General features: G+C 41.0%; 1 protein-coding gene across 4 annotated transcripts in view; it reads right to left on the bottom strand.

Moving 5' to 3' along the window:
* Positions 1 to 3,438: 3,438 nt before the first annotated feature.
* Positions 3,439 to 20,175, bottom strand: part of rassf5 (Ras association domain family member 5) — a 41,064-nt gene continuing 24,327 nt past the window's right edge. For 2 of the 4 annotated variants that reach the window (XM_061784926.1, XM_061784927.1), the window contains exons 3-6: positions 10,558 to 10,668; positions 7,528 to 7,831; positions 7,319 to 7,434; positions 3,439 to 6,120 (exon numbers count right to left, since the gene is read on the bottom strand). In XM_061784926.1, coding sequence (XP_061640910.1) covers positions 5,977 to 6,120; positions 7,319 to 7,434; positions 7,528 to 7,831; positions 10,558 to 10,668 — 675 coding nt within the window. In that variant the 3' untranslated portion in view covers positions 3,439 to 5,976. Of the gene's footprint in view, positions 6,121 to 7,318; positions 7,435 to 7,527; positions 7,832 to 10,557; positions 10,669 to 18,145; positions 18,982 to 20,175 lie in introns of those variants that run through there. The other 2 variants (XM_061784929.1, XM_061784928.1) reach the window with 2 other exon arrangements.

The following is a 20,175-nucleotide window of genomic DNA, read 5'->3' as shown; positions in this document are numbered from 1 at the left end:
CTGTGCTGCACTCGTAACACAATTGGGCCCATTGAGTAGGCTCACTAGTATTCCTGGACCCTTATCAGTACACCAAAATGTCCACGACTACTTTTGCCCCACTGGGAACGTAGTTGTCCTACTTAGTACTACTAATTTGTAGTACTAGTATGTCTTATCTACCACCCCCCCCCCCCCACCCCCCTCTTCAGTCCAAAAGAGAATCTCAGTTGTCATCATAATTGCTGTATTGTATTGTATTGTTGTTGCACACACAAAAACAGTGCTGTTCCTCTTGAGATAGGGGACGGTTGGCCTTGCTCAAGGGCACCTCAACGTTGGTCAGGTAGCGGTAGCTATTTTGGCATTTATCCACAGCAGGACTCTAACTGTGACCCTGCGGTTTCAAAGCCCAAGTCCCAGATGAGGTCCTCATCACCCAAAACACAGTAAAATAATCCTTCACCTACAGCCTACGAACCCTGCTGGGAAGGAATGATTTGTGTACACTGTTGCACTGCTGCACGCAATGTTTTAACAGCACTTTACAATTCACTTTTACATGTTTCTTTTTAAGTAATGTAGAGAACTGTATCACCAACACGACAGATGACATAAGAAACAGTTCTCAGTATAATGCAGCATAGTTCTACACCACAGCAAATGTCAACTACAAGTATGCATGTATTTAAAAAAAAAAAAAAAAAGGTTCCGTTATCACCTGTGTAGTCAGTTTCCAGTCCTTGTCAACTCTGCTGTCGGTATGTTCCCTGCCTGCCCTTGTCCTGTGTCTTATATTTGTGGTTACTTTGACTGAATTTAATCTATTACCTGGAGTCTCTTTCTTCAGTTCTCCCTTGCTTCTCATTTCACTTCATTTTCTCAACTAAAATGAAAGCAACCCTCTGTCCCTACCTCTGTCTGGTGGTCCGGAATGTCTTTAGGTCTGGTATGGAAAAGATCACAGGACACATCATCATTGAGTGGCTTTGTTACACAATTGGTGACATAATTTGAAGTGATAAATACAAAGAAATGATGAATTGATTAATCATGAGCCAGTTCAGCAGATGGGCAGTGCCATGTAGGGCCAAGTGGGACTGCTCTACACGTGTGTTTTCGCTGTGTGCCTTCTTCTATAAACTGGCGAGGCTATGGAGATGTATAGAGGGCTGGATATAGTGAGTGGCGGCGCAGAGGACAGACGGTGAGATCAGGCCGGTGTGAGAAGGGCTTGGAGCTAAATTAAGATGGTGATACATGCTGGACAGGCGCTGATGCTAAACTAAGCTCTTTCTCGGAGGTGAGAAAAAGGGCGTTCCTATATTCGCTGCCATAAATAAGCATATTGACACACTTTCATGATGCTGTCCAGCCACCCTGAAGCTCATGCACCTTATTCTTATCCCGTGGACAATGCCTAATAATCGATACACATGTGCGACCCTCTTCCAAGAGGTCAAGGTGCAAGCGTGAGGATCAGGCACCATTCTACATCACAGTCCTGAGTCCTCTGCATTTTACAACCAGGCTGCCAAGAGATGGGACCAGGTGCAGCGAGGGGGCTTTGAAAGGCCCGGGCTGTATTTGGTGTTGCGGTCTGTGCCCCACAATGACACCTGTTGATGCGAATGCCCTTTAAAATGAGAATGGGATCGTTAAAGCACAAGAAAAAGGGTTGGGCCTACCAGGACCTGTGAACATGAAGTCACAACTTGGAGATTTGCATACATTTGCACCGAGCACACACTGTGGCAATCACCACCTCATGCTGCTGCTGATTAAAGCAGACACTTTGCCTTCTAATTCATTCTGTGGATCAAGAGACCCCACCACTGACTGTGGCCACCACATGACTTTCCTTGAAGACAAAAAAATTACATAAAGTACAGAAATTCATCATAAAATAAAAAATATTTGTCTAAATATATGTATATTTATTTTTCAATGAGCAGGATAACTGTAGTGTATAGTTTATTATGGGTAAAGTTGTTGTTTTGTTCATCTGTGTTGTCTGATTTTGTGATGCATTTTTTATCTTTACCCGTCGAAAAGTTTGATGTGTGTGATAGGACCAAGGTGGGACGCAACATTCCAGCGCTCCGGGCTGGCCGACGTCACATCCGACTGTCGCAGCTTGGTTTCTATGCATGCTGCACTCCCGCGTAGTCTGTTGTCGTCAACTTTACGTCTTGTCGTTGCAATTTTGAAGGTAATATTGCTAACTGGTTACTAACTGATGCTCCTTCTGACTCGGCGTGGTGGTGCATGAAATGAATGGCCGCTCACGCTATGCATAAGCACATAGTCAAATCTCACTCCTGTCTTAAGTGTGGTGCTGAACGGCATGTAGCCCTCCGGGGCTTTTTAGCTTAGCAGTTAGTGCTACCGCCTCTGAAGCATTGAGATTGTGGTCGCTTGTGTGTGAGCCTTGGGCAGGACCATGCTGGATGACCACCGTTACACTCGCTGAATACAGACGCGTGTGTCGACGTCACAACGCTCATGTTTAAGGTCATTACTGGTGACCAGTATAGGGTGTACCCCACCTCTCGCCCAAAATCCGCTCAGATTTCCTCCAGCTCACTTACAAACCTAATGAGAACAAGCGCTATAGAAAATGTCTTTTTGGCTAGGAGTCCATCAGCATGGCACCTGGCAATATTTTACCTTGTTTTTTTTTTGGGACCACTCTTCCTTGCAAAATCACTCCAAAAGGGATTGAGAGGACAGCTCATCTGCACAGGCCTCTTTTGGTCACTTCACACATTTAAAATTGGATTTAGATCTGGTCACTGTCTTTCGTTATATTCTGGTGATGCCATTCTTTTGTGGGTTTGGGTGTATGCTTGGGGTTCCTGTGCTGAGGAGACTAAACTCCTCATCTTCAGCTTTGTAGCATTCATCGGAATGTTGTGGGGCAGTGACTTATGTGTCTTCCGTAGCTTGACCAAAGCCCCATTTCCAACTGAAGAAACACAACCACAAAAGCGTGATTCTGAACAGCACCATGCTTCAAAGGTCAACCTTGGTTTCATCATGCTCTTGGAAAAGAAAATTAAAATAAATCTAGCTGAAAATGTATGCACACAATTTGGACACACTTGTAGTGTCTTTAAGGAAGAGTGGGGAAATAATGAAATGTAAATGAGTTGTTATAGTGTTATTTATTTAAACAAACAGGGTGTTCACTCTATATCCACTACATTTAGAATGAATTCTCCTTCAGTATATTCGGTGGTGTTTGCAACTTTCTGGGAAGACCGTCTGTGTGGAAGGAATGTTGTGAAACATAATCCTACCTGAGGTGTATTTTTGCTCAAGTGAGCATCTATCTATATACGTAGACCTGTGTTGTACAAGTAAAACTGAAACATGAGACAGAGAAGGTGACATAACATAGTCTAACTCTGGTCTGCAAAAATCATACTGCAAACAAAGACAACAAACACATCAAAATGATTCCAATAAAGGGATAACCTTTTTTTAATTTCTGTCTGACAAGTCTGTACATCTCTATTGATATAGTCATCACCCTTCTTCTAGTCAAACAAAATTAGTTGCAAAAAAGCATAACGTCTCAACCCTTGGGCATATAATTACATAAATAACAGTCGCACACACGGTTTGTTGGAATGACAAATGAGTGAAAGGGGTGGGTGGAAGAAAGAAATAAAAGTAACATGTGACACCACCTCAAAGAAAAATATTTGCACACATACAAACAGTGAGGCACCTGTGTACAGGGACACACCGTCCATCCATTGGGTGCATGTACAGATACCATTGGACACAGGAAACAAAAGGCACTGCCTGTGGGATCAGCTCTGGTTGCACAAATTGTTAACTGAGAAGCATGTCGTTAGCCTCATAGGATAGTCTCCTAAGTCATTTTTAAATTACTATCACAATATCAATCAGGAAAATACCAATGTGCTTGCAAAAAAAAAAAAGTATTTTTCTTAAAATGCATATTTTTTCTTTGTGTGGATTCTCAGTTATCCAGGTCATGCTTGTCCGCAAAAGTTGAATCGAGGCACCTGGACTCTTCTTGCTTGTTGAATTACTATTTTTTTTTCTTGTTTTCCAAAAACACAACTATGCTTTTAGGCTAACTAAGTGCTAATGGACAAGTGGCCTCATTTATCATATTTATTTGAAAATGTTGAAACAGAATTATGTGGAGAAAAAAAAAAATCAACTCTTTGGTCCAAATGCTGAATGAAATTGATAATACAAAAAATGAACTCCTTTCCATGCAACTTCATTTGAGGATGGAAATAATGCACATTTTGATAATAAGTGAGGCCACATGCGTTTGTGTAGAAGTCAATATAACAAAAGACTGCAGTTTTCACATTAACTCCACACATGCATTAACTCCACACATGCACAATGATGCCAAAAGAACAATGATATTCATCATAACAACAAACCATCATTTTCCAGTGTATACTGATCATATCACATACTGTATGCATCACAAACCCATCACTGGTACATAACCTTTCTGATTTTTGCTTTGTTTCTTTTTAATTTATGTAGAAGTTACCTGCATGTTAGTGACAACCCCACTGGCCATAGCCTTGAAGCAATTTGCCCCATTTCCCATGCAAGGTAAGTACTTTTATGGCTCTACTCTCTACTATTGATCTCTTTCCTCTTAGAAATAGTACTTGGCCAGCCACAACACATTCTAGGATGCATATAACCACAAGCCAATTTGATCTTGCTCTATTATGCCTAAGTTCTGGACACTGCAGTATTCTACAGGACTCCACAGTCTCTCCACTTTCCTGCGGTGGTTCATTTTCCTGCTGCCCACAGTGTCCTCCTTAATTGAATTTGTAAATATAGGAGACAATCGTTATTTGATATGGTGTTTCGTTTTGTCGTGTTTTTCAGTCCCAAAGCAAGGTGTGCAGAGTCTCACTGAACTGGTACTGTTCAGTGGAAAAGCAGCAGTTATTTTTATAATAACCACTTGTGATCCAATAATTCTGTGTAATTGGATGCAGCTCTGATTAAGATGCAGCAAGCTAAAGAACAACCACACTAGAAACTACTGTTAAATAAACAGCTCTCTGGCAGTATCAATCAATCTTATGATAGATCTCCACACCTCATGTTGTGGCCAGTCGGTGTATATGCCGTTTTAAAATTGAAAAAGCATCCAAATGTGTTTCCCGCATTTTAAAATCACCATGCTGGATGTGTTCCTCTGAGTTTGGCGCAAACATCATAATCATCAAATGCACAAAACAGTCTTTTTGAGTCACAAAATGGCTTCGTTTGCAGGCGGAGCTCAGACATTCGTCACATGGAGGGAGGCTGGTTCTCATTAAACACCTTACTGACTTGCTGAAGTAGGAATCCAGAATTCTAGGATTTAGTATAGGATTGTTTTTAAAGCAGTGTTCTTTGTTCAACAAGACAGTCCCTACACCTCTCTCATAAGTCCACGTCGTCGATTCAAGCAACAAAATGAACGCCTGAATCTTGCACATCCGAGCCAACATTTCAAGAAAACAAACGCCTGTTATGATTGTCCTTTCATTCCAAAGAGATGCTGAAAAGGTAACCATGCGTTCTATTTATCATTCTCAATGGGTGGTCAGCAATACTGTATGTGTGGGGATGAGCTGAGAGAGACACGTGCATAAGTAACACTTTGCAGTAGCAGCAGTAGCAGAAGGAGAGAAGGTCATTTTAAATGCAATTAAACACTTTGCAGTCCCAGCTGTGTTGTTGCGAGAGTTCAAACACCCCTAAAGTCTCCTAGAGCTCCTCAAAGATGGTAGATGAGGAGGAGGGGGGAGTACAATGTGTCCTGAGAAAGGCTTTGTTTGTTTGTGTGTATGCGGAGACGAGCTCAGCTCCATCTCCGAGCTCTCTGATTGGATCGCGGGTCTTTGGAGGGGTGACGGGTTGGGTGTTCAGTGTTGAAAGGGTGGAACCTCTCCCTGCTTTGAGGTCACATGGTACCAGGTGAGGGGGTCAGGGGTCGTGTTGTTGTAGAGCTAGCTGTAGTTTGCATCTGTACATTGTATATTTAGACTCCACCGCTCGCACACGCTCCGCCTCTTCCTTATCCAGAATGACCAGGAAGTTTTGGAGCTCCGGGACGGAGAAGGCATGCCACTGTTGACAACGCACATTATTATTAGTTTTCTGTAAATAATAAGGATGTAAGCATTCAGTCTATCTATGGCTTTTAATTCTAAACAAGACCTCCGCCAAGGTTTCGTACAGTCCTACAAATTGATGAATGGGGTACAATTTAAGATGTTTAATTGCAAAATAGGCCTCACCGTCAAAAGATTCTGGGTTCAAATTTCAAACCTGTGCAGAGTTTGCATGTTCTCCCTGCATCTCTGTGTCTTACGATTTTTTTTTTTTTACAAAAAGACTGATGGCGCCAAAGCCCCGACTAATGGGAAAGTAGTAATTGGTGTCAAGCATGTATGTTGAGTGATGAATCGCAACTATTTTAAGATCACTACATCTGTTTTCCCTGGGTTGTTAGCACAAGTAACGGCGAGTCCGCCCTGTGTTGTTTTTACTCTGCTGAGTGGCTATTAAAAAGCTCAAGCTACCAAATGACGGAGGTCTCATTTTTACTTAATATACTTGCACAACTCTGGTCCATTTTTTCATAATCAAACCATCTGTAAACCATTATACGAAGGATAATTGATGTAAGATGAGTTTGAAATGATATTAAAGTGTTTTGAGATCATAGTTTGTCATATATTTACAGCTACAACAACTATTAATCATCAATTACTGACTTTCTTTCACTACTGGTGGTAGGGCTCGGTCCCAATACCCAGGGAATAGCAGGGATTTAATCTTTTCTATATACCATGGCATGATCAATGTGTGGTTCGTCACTAAAATACCTCCACAAATTATGTAAAAGTTGCAGACAGACAAATCAATATAGTCGACCCCCGCTATTCACGGAGAATAGGAACCAGGCCAGACCACTAATAACGAAAATCCGCAGATAACTGACGGCCATTATAATTGCATTGGGGGAGGGAAAAAAACCCAAAACATTTTATGAATGTATGTTTTTTAATAAATCCCCAGAATTAATTTTCGGGACCTGCCAATACGTTTTTGGGGTTTGTTCCTCCCCAAAAAAGAAAAAAACAAAAAAAAAAAACAACAAAAAAAAATCACTTTTAGAAAAATTGGGGGGGAAAAAAATAAAAAATCCGGGGGTATGCGGGGGTCCATTGGAAACCAAAAAGACAAACCTTTAACTTCCTTGTATGAAAGCCTTTAGAAGTCTGCAGTAATTGTGAACAATTGTGTTTCTGTGCTTTGTTACCTCAACTTCTCCAGTTTCGTTTTCCTTGAGGACAAAACTGAGCTGCTCGGGGTCAGGCCCTGCAATCAGTCTCAGAAGAAGAGGACGCTCACACAGAGGAAGTTTCTGGAACAAATCTGACAGAAAGACAAAAGCTAAATGATGGGAATGTGTTCAATCGTATGTTTGTTTGTGTGAACGATTCGAGGTGTCACTCCTTCGTCCCTCACCTTGTCCATCGCGATGCGTCTGTCTGTACAAGGCAAACTTGCGAGGGTTGTCCAACACCATGAACTTCTTCAGCAAGCCTTGAATCACCTCTCTGGTGGTTGTCGTGGAGCTGATGTGCAGCTGCTTGACGCAGTCACATGGAAGGTAGAAGGAGGTTCTGTCCTCACCCTGTCCACGCTCTTGACCCTGTGACGGTGATCCATCAGGGCCTCCAGGGACCAGCACCTCCACAGCGGGCACTGTGACGGGTCGACTGAGCCTCAGATGGACTTTGATGAAACCTGTGTAAGAGCCGTCTGAAGCCTGCAGCAGAGTTATACAAAGAAGGATGGGCTTTTAAATGAACCCAGCATGCCTCACTCTGAAGCATAACAACCACATTATCAAACTCAGTCGAACAGCAAAGAAAAATTGATAGTAATGGAATATAATGGCAGAAGAAGAAGGTGAAAGCTGATCGCATCGTTCATGTTATATCTAGCGTGGTTATATGCATATGTACAGTGGGTACGGAAACTATTCAGAACCCCTTAAATTTGTCATTTTTTTTATATTGCTGCCATTTGCTGAAATCATTTAAGTTAATTTTTTCCACATTAATGTAAACACAGCACCCCATATTGACAGAAAAAAAACGGAATTGTTGAAATTTTTGCAGATTTATTAAAGAAGAAAAACTGAAATATCACACAGCCATAAGTATTCAAACCCTTTGCTTAGTGTTTAGTAGAAGCACCCTTTAGAGCTAATACAGCCATGAGTCTTTTTGGGAATGAAGGTTTTTCACACCTGGATTTGGGGATCCTCTGCCATTCCTCCTTCCAGATCCCCTCCAGTTCTGTCAGGTTGGATGGTGAGCGTTGGTGGACAGCAATTTTCAGGTCTCTCCAAAGATTCTCAATGGGGTTTAAGTCAGGGCTCTGGCTGGGCCATTCAAGAACAGTGACAGAGTTGTTCTGAAGCCACTCCTTCGGTATTTTAGCTGTGTGCTTAGGGTCATTGTCTTTTTTGAAGGTGAATCTTTGGCCCAGTCTGAGGTTCTGAGCACTCTGGAGAACGTTTTTGTCCAGGATATCCCTGTACTTGGCCGCATTCTTCTTTTCTCCGATTGCAACCAGTCTCCCTGTCCCTGCAGCTGAAAAACTCACCCACAGCATGATGTTGCCACCACCATGCTTCACTGCTGGGACTGTATTGGACAGGTGATGAGCAGTGCCTGGTTTTCTCCACACATACCGCTTAGAATTAAGGCCAAAAAGTTCTATCTTGTTCTCATTAGACCAGAGAATCTTATTTTTCACCATCTTGGGAGTCCTTCAGGTGTTTTTTTTTTTTAGCAAACTCCATGCGGGCTTTCATGTGTCTTACACTGAGGAGAGGCTTCCGTCGGGCCACTCTGCCATAAAGCCCCAACTGGTGGAGGGCTACAGTGATTGTTGACTTTCTAGAACTTTCTCCCATCTCCCGACTGCATCTCGGGAGCTCAGCCACAGTGCTCTTTGGGTTCTTCTTTACCTCTCTAACCAAGGCTCTTCTCCCCCAATTGCTCAGCTTGGCCGACGGCCAGCTCTAGGAAGGGTTCTGATCTTTACAAACGTCTTCCATTTCAGGATTAGGCCACTGTGCTCTTAGGAACCTTAAATGCAGCAGAATTATTATTTTTCTGTAACCTTGGCCAGATCTGTGCCTTGCCACAATTCTGTCTCTGAGCTCTTCAGGCAGTTCCTTTGACCTCATGCTTCTCATTTGTTCTGACATGCACTGTGAAATGTAAGGTCTTATATAGACAGGTGTGTGGCTTTCCTAATCAAGTCATATCAGTATAATCAAACACAGCTGGACTCCAATGAAGGTGTAGAACCATTTTAAGGATGATCAGAAGAAAAGGACAGCACCCGAGTTAAATATATGAGTGTCACAGCAAAGGGTCTGAATACTTATGGGTATGTGATATTTCAGTTTTTCTTTTTAAGTAAATGAGCAAAAATTTCAACAATTAAGTTTTTCCCCTGTCAATATGGGGTGCTGTGTGCACATTAATGAGGAAAAAAATGAACTTAAATGATTTTCACAAATGGATGCAATATAACAAAGAGTGAAAGATTTAAGGGGTCTAAAAACTTTCCGTACCCACTGTACATATATTGTCGCTGTCGGGCGGAAACCCCCTATGTCCTAATATGATCAATTTCATATTCTTTCACAAATAAATACTATTGATCTTTCCCCACATCATCTGTTATTTTTACACATTATTGACTAACTTGAAGTGATGAAACTAGCTGGAGAACAAATCTTTTAACTGTCTTGGACACTTCAATTGTCTGGGTGTCTTTTTTTTTAGACAATACTGAGTGAAAATAGTTGGGTTAGATACATTTGAGTAGGCCTAGTTTGTTAAAAAAAATCGATAGTGTAATGCTTCGTTGCAGACGGAAGCGCGTCAGCTGTGAAGTTAAGTTTGCATGCAATTAATGTCTGCTAATTACACTTAAGCCAGCTCATCATTTTTTTTATTGCATCATTCATGGCTCTTTAGTTCTTCTTCTTCTTTTGTAACCACAATCATTTGCGTTCATATATAAAGGTATATTTGTTTGCTGTAGTACTAGAGTGGCTCCAACTAAGAGAGAAACATTTGTTGTTTTCAACATTCTTGACCAATAAAGATGCTTCTGATTCTGATATCTATAAATATTGAATTATATGTTATTGTATTGAAATCTCTATATAATTAAAGTATATTTTATTAAAATTTATTCAATTAAACTAGTGAGGATAAGCAGTACAGAAAATGGTTGGATGGATAAACTTCATTATCATGGATTTTGAATATTTCCACAGAGTTCAATGTGTATCTTATAAAAGAATGAAATTAATTGCTTGAAATTTTGGGAAAAGGATTCTTGAGTTATATTAGGCTTTGGAATAATATTCCCCCCCCCCCCCCCCCCCTCCCCACTCCTTCTCTGAGGTCTCAAAAATGTGGGTATTTTGAAAAGATATGATTACCACCACTGACAACTCACCAGTTTCATGCCATTCTCTGACACCCGGGAGTTGTATTCTTCTACCCTGGTGCACACCTCTTCCTCTGGAAGGTCTTTTACACCTCCTTCCTCTTCCTCCTTTGCCTCACTCTTTGTCAGACAGAAAAAAAGAAGAGAGAAACAATCATGCAATGTTCATTTTAGCCACAAGATGGTGTTGCCTCCCACAAGAGGGTACCAGCCTCTTATGAATAAGCTCATTGCAACTGTGAATGAGGGGCCATACTTGGCTAAACACAATCAAAGCATCCTCATCTAGTACCTGCATTCAGTTGTGGCCTATTCATGAAATCCCTGTCCTCCATCTTTGCCAAACTCAGCAATGCGCTATTCTGACTGTAACGAATTAGGATGCATGGCAACACTTTTATATTTGTATTTAAATCTGCTCTTCCGGGCTAACACCTTTACCACTCAGAAAGGGAACAGGAAATGTTGCGAATGGAGTGCGCAAATGACTCAGTCAACATCACTGCACCCAAATATTGACGGCGTGCCATGTTTCTCACTCATGACGAAGAGGAGGACGAGGATGAGAGCAATGACAGCAGGGAGTGAGGTGGAGGTGGGGAGGAGGGGCAGGAGGGGAGTGTAGAGAGCGAGTATGGGGTAAGGAATGATGAAAGCGAAGCTGCTGAGCCAGCCTTAGCAACACAGAGTTTGACTGGGTTATTTATAGTACACTAGGAAGCACCCTCTTTAGCATATAATATATGCTAAAGAGAGAGAGAGACGGCATATGAAAGAGAGCGAGAGAAATGCAGGTCAGGAATTACTTCCGAAGGGAAGTCCTCAGGTTCTGTGCTGGAATCTCCGTTTCTTTTCTATAGAGAGAGTCCTTCAGTAGCTCCAATACTGTATCTCATTAGCTCAGTAAAGACATAGTGGAATAGCAAAAGTCATATTTGACCAAGACTTTATTACACACATCTTTCAAGCATTTAAGGTGAGCATTCAACAAATCATTTTAGGCTTTTGGATGATAGAGAAGAAGAATACTGTATACAGTGGACATTATGGGAAGTAAGCAGCTTTCAGTATTGTATAGCTCAAGGGTCATCATATGTGTCTTATCATATTTAAAACAGTGTTTTGTTGCTTTTACATGGCTGTTAATTTTTTTTTACACTTAGGTGACAATTACAAATATTAAAAAATTAGCTGCATAAGGCTGCAATATGAAACATGCTGTCCACTTGAAGGGGGAGATTTGCAGTTTTTAAAAAAAAGACTAAAATTGCCTTTATAATCTGACAGTAGAATATTATTAAAATAATCTCAAAATCAGCAGCCAACTGGTTAGCACATCTGCCTCACAGTTCTGAGGACCGGGGTTCAAATCCCGGCTCCGCCTGTGTGAAGTTTGCATGTTCTCCCCGTGCCTGCGTGGGTTTTCTCCGGGCACTCCGGTTTCCTCCCACATCCCAAAAACATGCAGGGTAGGTTAACTGAACTCTAAATTGCCCACAGGTTTGAATGTGAGTGCGAATGGTTGTTTGTTTATATGTGCCCTGCGACTGGGTGGCAACCAGTTCAGGGTGTACCCCGCCTCTCGCCCAAAGATAGCTGGGATAGGCTCCGGCACGCCTGGTGGGATAAGCGGAACGGAAGATGAATGAATGAAATAATTATCTCAAAATCATATCTGTCAAAATGATGATCATCATCAAATCATGCCTCTCTGGCCCCATCTTATGCCTCAAATTGTAATTATTATTTCAAAACCACCGCGCCCGAGGAACAATAGCCTGTAGAGACAGAAGGCTTGACTGACGAAGATGTGGTCAATCAGTGAGGCTATATTCAAATCTTGCTAGCAGTTAGAAAACAGCACTGCAAGCGCAAAGTTTGCAGTGATGGAATTGGAAGTGTTAGTGGAAAAGGCAAACAAACGTATTACAGAAAGGAAATCTATTTCTTGGTTAATTTTAGGGAAGTCAGCAACCGCACAAAAGCCATGTTTTGGTTGCTTTAATCCGTACCGTGTGTGCGGCAATTGGATGTCCGCCCATCCTGCCTAACATTGTGTTAAAAACATAGGACAGCACCCCCGAAAAACTGGTTTGCGAGAAGCCAATCCAATTCAATTCATTTTATGTGGAATGTGGGACCCACACACGAATGGGAAGAACATTCAAGCTCCACACAGGAAGGCCGGACAAAACAATCAAAAACTGGAAGAAAAGTACAGCAGTAACTGAGCATGTCTTCTTGTGCTGCTTGATGATGTTTTGTTACACCACTGTGGTCCCAGCATATGCTGGGACTGTTCTAAACTGAGAAATTGTAGTGTTAATAAAGGTTTCGTCATCGAGCGGACCATTTCCCACGGCAAAACTTGTTCAAAAAGCCCAACAAATCAGAAGTTCACCAGCGTCAAGTGTGTTGCACATTCTAAATTGCACTTACTGTATATTCCAGTCCGGGGAGTCCAGTTTGACAATCAGATATAGCTACAACTAGCAAATGCATGTTATGTTATTGCATTTGATTTAACCTAGCCTATAGCACTACTTGCTAAATTATAGGGGGAATTAATTCCCAAATGCCAGCATTAGCATCATGTGGCTAATTCAGTTACACATGGTCGGAACTAGAGGTTGCACGACTTTGGATGTTTTTAAGCAGACACAAATGTGATGAAGTTGAGTTGACGTTGAGTAGTTGCTGATGCAGTCATTGATATTTTTTTTCAGTTCTGTACTATAATAAAAATAAAAAATAAAAATCACAGGAGGAGGGAATGCTATACAATAATCTATATTCACCAACGACGGACAGCCCATACAATGAATTTACGCGGAACATACACGTTAGAACACAACAGCATCGACGTGTGCTTGGTGCAGCCTGCTGTGTAATGAATGCATTTCCAGCCAGAAAAAAATCCTCACGCTTGCTGTGCTTGCCACTGGGACAGCCAAGTAACGTTTGAACAACTTGGTCAAATGGGGAAACCTGTCCTTGTTCTGGGCTCAACACAGCAGCAACTTCTGCATGGTGGGAATTTGGGCTGTTTGCAAATAATCACGGACTAATTGCAAAATAATTCCTGCTCTCCTTCCACTTTGATAGTGTGGGCAGAAACACTGTTCAAAACCCTGCTCGAGCCTGAATATTTTCATTGTAAAGAAGACCTTTATATTTACTCAATACCTTAACACAGCTACACTGCACTTATATAACAATGCAATAAAAATCAAGATATAGAATGGGACTTTAAAGGTTTAATGTCAGCCGCTTATGCAATAGTGTGAACAGAACAATTGAGGGCTAAGAAAAGCATCTCAGGAATATGCATGATATGCATCTAAAGGTCCTCCCACGTCAAAGGCAAGCGCATTGAAAAGAACCTCGCAGGAATTCCTGCGTTTGTGTGAGCCTCTAAATGCATCACAGCCAGTGCACAGCCTCTCTGCATACCAGCGACAGCGATTATGAAACAATAGCTTCTGACTTTGTGGGACCCTCCCACCGCACTTTCTCCCTTTTATATTGTCATTTATATTTAAACTTTTTTTTTTTTTAATTGTCATCAGATTCACTTTCTAGGGTCATATTAATCACTACTTTATAGCATCTTTCACTTAAACATGAATATAAGAAAACAGATTTACAACCGTGTTTTTATTGGGAGGCTGATTTCTACGCAGTCGATTTATGGTACATAATTGTGGTACTGAGAAATTTATGACAGCCTAAATGCGCGAAATATTCAGACCTGCTACACAAGGACACACAGACGTACACACACTCACACCCACTTCAGGGTGACATGAGGATGTGTTGATGCACTCATTTTGATGAGACCAGACAAGAGAGGTCACACAACTGCTTGAAGGTTACTCTCTATTTGTGTGTGTTTTAATAATGCATTCATATTAAGATTAAATGCAAAGAGAGGTTGTACTAACCACAACACCTGCACTACAGCTCACAAATTTAGATCTCACATACATCCTAATACTAACACGTGCCTACATTGATATGAATTAAGAAAAATAACAGAACTCAGAAAGTACAGAAGCTTTCCAAGGTTGAACTGTTATAAACAATCCAATCAAAACCATGTACTGTACCTGGAGATGTGCTTTCCATTGGAAAGTTATGAAAAGTTTAAACAATTGTGAACGCGCCATATGTGTATATTTGTCCGACCACATTATATTTCTGAATTTGCTACATAGCAATGAATGGCGTTTACTGTCAAACCACACACACAAACACTAACATTAACGGCCTGTTAACTCTCTGTGCAAAATAAAATCTGGTGCTTACCCAATAAAACAACTCAATGTGAGAATGTAAAATGTACCATTTTTTGATTCTGGGGTGGGCGAAGTAAATAGAAGGCAAAAAGAGAAAATTATTTCTCAATCCATGTTATTTTTTTCTGGCATGGTAACAGGAATTTTGTATTTTAAAATATATATATATATTAATTGATCATTATTATGCCTATTGTCAAAAATGAAATTCTATTACTAGTATGGTTGAAATGGTGTTATTTTCACTCATTTATGTTCGCAGTTAATCAGAAATGCACAATCCAACTTGGAAAAGAGGACATGCATCCACTTCACCATCACTTGATGTACAGTAGAACATAGACACTCCCTCCTATGGTCCTGCACTATAATGTCATTTACAACCATCTTCCTGAGGCTATTAGCAATAACATGCTTCACCAGCTGACAACAGTGATGCTGGCAGCATGGTCAGGCTAAACCCAAACAGCATTAAGTCTCAAGCGAATGGCAAAGCTAACAGCACATGATGACTACACAGCTGGTCAATTATTTAGGGTTTGTACCTTGGCCAAATTAGACACAGAAGGCATCGCCGGGTAAGACTGTGTGGGGGCTTAACCGGTTGAGCTTTTAATTTCCACTCGTCTTGTGGAACTGTACACAGAGAAACCTATAATACACAGGTGTCAAAATCAAGCTCTGTGGGCCAGGACCCGCCTGCCACATCATTTTATGTGGCCCACTAAAGCAAATTGAGTATCTACATTTTTTTCTTGCTAGATGGATTTTTTCATTTCAACTTTGCCAAAAAATCTACATGAAAATTTATTTAGAAAATTTCACCAAATCCCTTCATATCATAAATTGAACAACAGCGACTTAAATATTTGTTTGTCAATATTTTCCATGACTTTTGTGATATAAAAAAAGTTGACCAAGAAAAATAATATAAAAAAAATACTTCTTCCACTATTAATGTGACTAATAACCTGTACAACTGAAATATTCTGGAGAGGGGAAGTAAAAATAAACAAATGACATTATGGTGTTGCACAAGAGAGCACACCCTCTTATAATTGGGATGTGGCTGTCTTCACATTGAATAAACCAATCACGTTGAAACTCATTTTGAATTGGAGTCACCACACACCTGCCAACATGTGAAGTCCCTTAAATCTGATTAACCCCAAATAAGGTTCAGTTGTTCTAGTAGGCTTTTTCTGACATTGTTTAGCCTTCAAGCAGAAGCCTGAAGGTTTTGTGCTAACACTGAGTGCTACTTCAAACTTCATAATTCCCTCCACCTTGTCTAAACTACCTAAAATTATCTTAAAAGATTAGTTTAGCTAAGAAAACCAGCACCAAATATGATGCTGCCACCACCGCGCTTCACTTTAGGCAGGGTGTTATTTTGATGATGAGCAATGTTCAACTGCCAATTTACCGATTGGAATTATGGCAAAAAGTTCAACCTTGGTTTCATCTGACCATAACAAAATCTACCAAACGTGGGAAAATATGATTGGTATGATGGAAAAGCAAAACACACTCCTTTAGCATCTCACTGAAATAAGGTCTTGCAAGATTAAGGATGCACACAAGATTACATTTCCTTGACTGTGGTGAAAAAGAATCAATTAACTGTTCTCTTTTAAATAAGGACATTTGTATAAAGTACATTTCAGAAAAATCTTGTTTTGACAAACCTACTGTATTTATGTGGTGTAACAACAACATTTGTAAATGGTATTGACATAGCATGCACTCCACTTTCCCACTTCAATTCTCAAATCTATTCTAAACAATCTAAATTCTTCATGATCACTTAATTGATTACTGTGCTCATCCCTATGCGCAGGTTCCACATGACAAGAAGCAATTTTTTTTCACTGCATTACATGTGGATTCTTCTTCATGGGTGAGCCTGCATTTATCTTGGTCAAGCAAATTGCAAAAAATAATTACTAGGGAGGCACCAAAACCACTTTTTTTTTCCCCACAGATACTTGATTATTATGTCTTGCACTTGTGATGTAAATTAGTTTTATTTCAACAAAATATTGTTCAGAAATCAAAACACAATATGGCATAAGTTTAGCTAAAATTATATTATTATTTAATTCATTCATTAATTTTTGGGACCGCTTATCCTCACTAGGGTCGCCAGTGTGCTGGAGCCTATCCCAGCTAACTCTAGGCAAGAGGCGGGGTACACCTTGAACTGGTCGCCAGCCAATCGCAGGGCACAAACAAACAACCATTTGCACTCACATTCACAGCTACAGGAAATTTAGAGTCTTTAATCAACATAGCATGCATGTTTTTGGGATGTGGGAGGAAACTGGAGTACCTGGAGAAAACCCACGCAGGCACAGGGAGAACACGCAAACTCCACACAGGCGAGGCCGGATATGAACCCGGGTACTCAGAACTGTGAGACAGATGTGCTAACCACTCGCTCACCGTGCCGCCTATTATTTATTATATAAAATTAAATTAACATTATTAACATTTTCATATCCAACCGTATGTTTTTCTACATAATTTGCAGTCGGCCAAATGTGTTGTAAAGCATGTCTGTTTACCTTAAAGTATCTCAGCTCGGCTGGCATAGCTCCTACCCTAAAGGTTTATGTCAGACTGGCAAACTTGTATCGGTGTCGTAGTATCGGAGTACAAAAGTACAATACACTTTATAATTTGGTGATGAGGTGAGGGTCTGTGCTCTTTCAAGAGCAATAACATGCACAGTATTGCCACAAGCAAATGTCACGTTTATGGGTGTACATGCTGATCAAAAAAAAAAAAAAAAAAAAAAAAGTTGCCATGGTAACTACAAAAAAAATGACTTGCTCCAGTTAAGCAGTGGCCAACACGTGTGCGCGCGCGCACATACACACACACACACACACACACAACAGTCAAGTGCTAGCGTATCGGCTTTGTTTCTACGGAAACGTCTCCCACGCACTGAGGTTGACATTAACTCTGTTAAAAATACATGTCATGGCCTTCACAGCTCAAACATGCCACAATGTTAGATCCATGTGTGCCTCACATATGATAGATGCGGTGGTATATGAGGCACCAAGGTTGATGGACAAGGCTGAAGTGATCAATATTGCTAAATGATGTATGACTTCCCATGCATACATGTAGCAAGAGACTGCCTACAGTGTCCTAACCACTTCCTCCTCAAACTTCTGCTTTCATTGCCTTCGTTTTTTTCACCCAAATAGTAATAAAAAAAATAAAAATAAAAAACCACCAGCGACTCATTTGCTTCGGCACCACCGATATCCACAAAAGTTCTGTACCTTAACAGAATGCTTGGGTTTACGGATGAACGACGTCTTGGCCGTGAAGAAAGTGAAGTCTTCGCTCTCATCGTCCAGGCTGCAGTACCCGCTGCTCATGCTATTACTGCTGGTCATGGAGGGGGTCAGCTCCGTGTTGACAGTCATGGAGAGGTCCGGCAGAGTTCGACAAAGTCCCGCCTCAGCCTAACTAGACTCCCTTAGAGTGTTTTAAGTCCCACCTGTAACAGCGATTGTAGGGGGAGACCAGGAAATCTGAGAACCAACATAGATGTGTCACTTCCTCCCCGAGTGTTTGTTGCTCTGGCACCATATATAAACCTGCACATGCATACGCGTCAAACCTCTCAGAATGAGATTACCTGGCCCTGGTGTCCTGGAGTCACTTTACAGCTGGGTGTCAAGTTAAACCACCTGACAGGTACTTGCTACACTTGCAAACTAACGGTCACCAATGTGTGCATGCGATACCACATCCTGTTGTCTTCTTGAAAAGTATCTCAGTGATGCTGATGTTTATATGAAGGGAGAGCGTATCCAGCTCGGAGAGCGGCACATCCACGATGTGCAGCAACGAAGCATTGGGCAGAGCCACCGCCTCCATGTACGTTCACCTCTTCAATGTCTCTCTTTGGCAATGCAAAACAAGAGACTGATGCCTCCCTCTCCTCCTCTTTCTCTGCACCCGCTTTCCTCGCTCACTCTCTTGTGCAGCCTTGCTCGACCATCTGTGGTTATCAGCGCACCCTCCCCCTTCTCTCTCTCTGTCTTGTTCTCTCTGCAGTGCAACACCACTTCCTCTAACTGAGAGCAAGCGAGGGAAATGTCGATGAGTGATCTGTTTTACATACTGTGCGTACCACAACTGAACTCCAGTGACAGTAAGACACGTATACAGTGCGACCATGGGGAAAGATGACTGTCATGCATCTAGCTGCTGCATGTAAAAGTCTACAACAGAAACCAATGGGAATGCAAAGAGCACATACAGTATACTGCTGTTCTATGACCGGGACTCATGAGTGATTCCCAACAGGAACCAGTAAAACAGGATTGTCCAATACATGGTTCATCTGACAGTCAATTTCTAACCGTTCTAAGTGTTTAAAGGTTCTCGGCTTTTAAAAATGTGCTTCTGAAAAGAATCGTTGAGGGCCACTAATTTTGAAGCAGAGATCATTTTTGTCTGTCACACAGTTGAGAGGTTCAATTAGAGGTTCAGCATGTTCTCCCTGTTCTTGCGTGGGTTTCTCCAGGTACTCCGACTTCCTCCCACAATCCAAAAAAACGCATGTTATGTTCATTGAATACTTAATACTACTTAATTTTACCCATAAATGTGAGTGTGAATGGTGGTTTGACTGCATGTGCCTTGCAATTCACTGCCAGTCAGTCCAGGGTGTACCCTGCCTCTCGCACAAAGTCAGCTGGGATAGGCTCCAGCTCACTCTAACCAGGACAAATGTATAGAAAATAAATGCGTGGATAATTCTAATGAGATTATACAACTTTAAGGAATATTTATTGTTTGTTAGCTGTAAATTGGTACTAGGCTAGTAGTACTAGCTGTTCCGCATCCAGCCAGCACTACCGTTTAAATCACAGAGCCGGGAAAACAAAGAAAAACACAAACAAAAGGAGCATATAATGTTTAAAATGAATATGAGAAATTATATTTTTGTACCACAAAATGGGAAGCCTCTGCTGTCAGACGTCCCTGCTTTATTCTAACACATCAAACCTGGAATGTCATTTCAGCTCACTACATGTTCATATTGACAAAAATGACAGCAAATATAGCAAGCATTAAGTAAACAAATTATATAGTATAATTATATATATATATTATTATTCACTATATAATATATATATAATATATATATATATATATTATTCACTATATAATTACACACACACATATACACACACAAACACACATATATATTTCGTCAGCCACCAATTGTGCACGTTCTCCCATTTTAAATGAGAGAGGCCTGCAGTTTTGATCATGGGTATACCTCAACGATGAG

The sequence above is a fragment of the Phyllopteryx taeniolatus genome, chromosome 9 (genome assembly GCF_024500385.1).
Source record: "Phyllopteryx taeniolatus isolate TA_2022b chromosome 9, UOR_Ptae_1.2, whole genome shotgun sequence".
NCBI lineage: Eukaryota > Metazoa > Chordata > Actinopteri > Syngnathiformes > Syngnathidae > Phyllopteryx > Phyllopteryx taeniolatus.
This window is presented reverse-complemented; position numbering and strand designations above follow the sequence as displayed.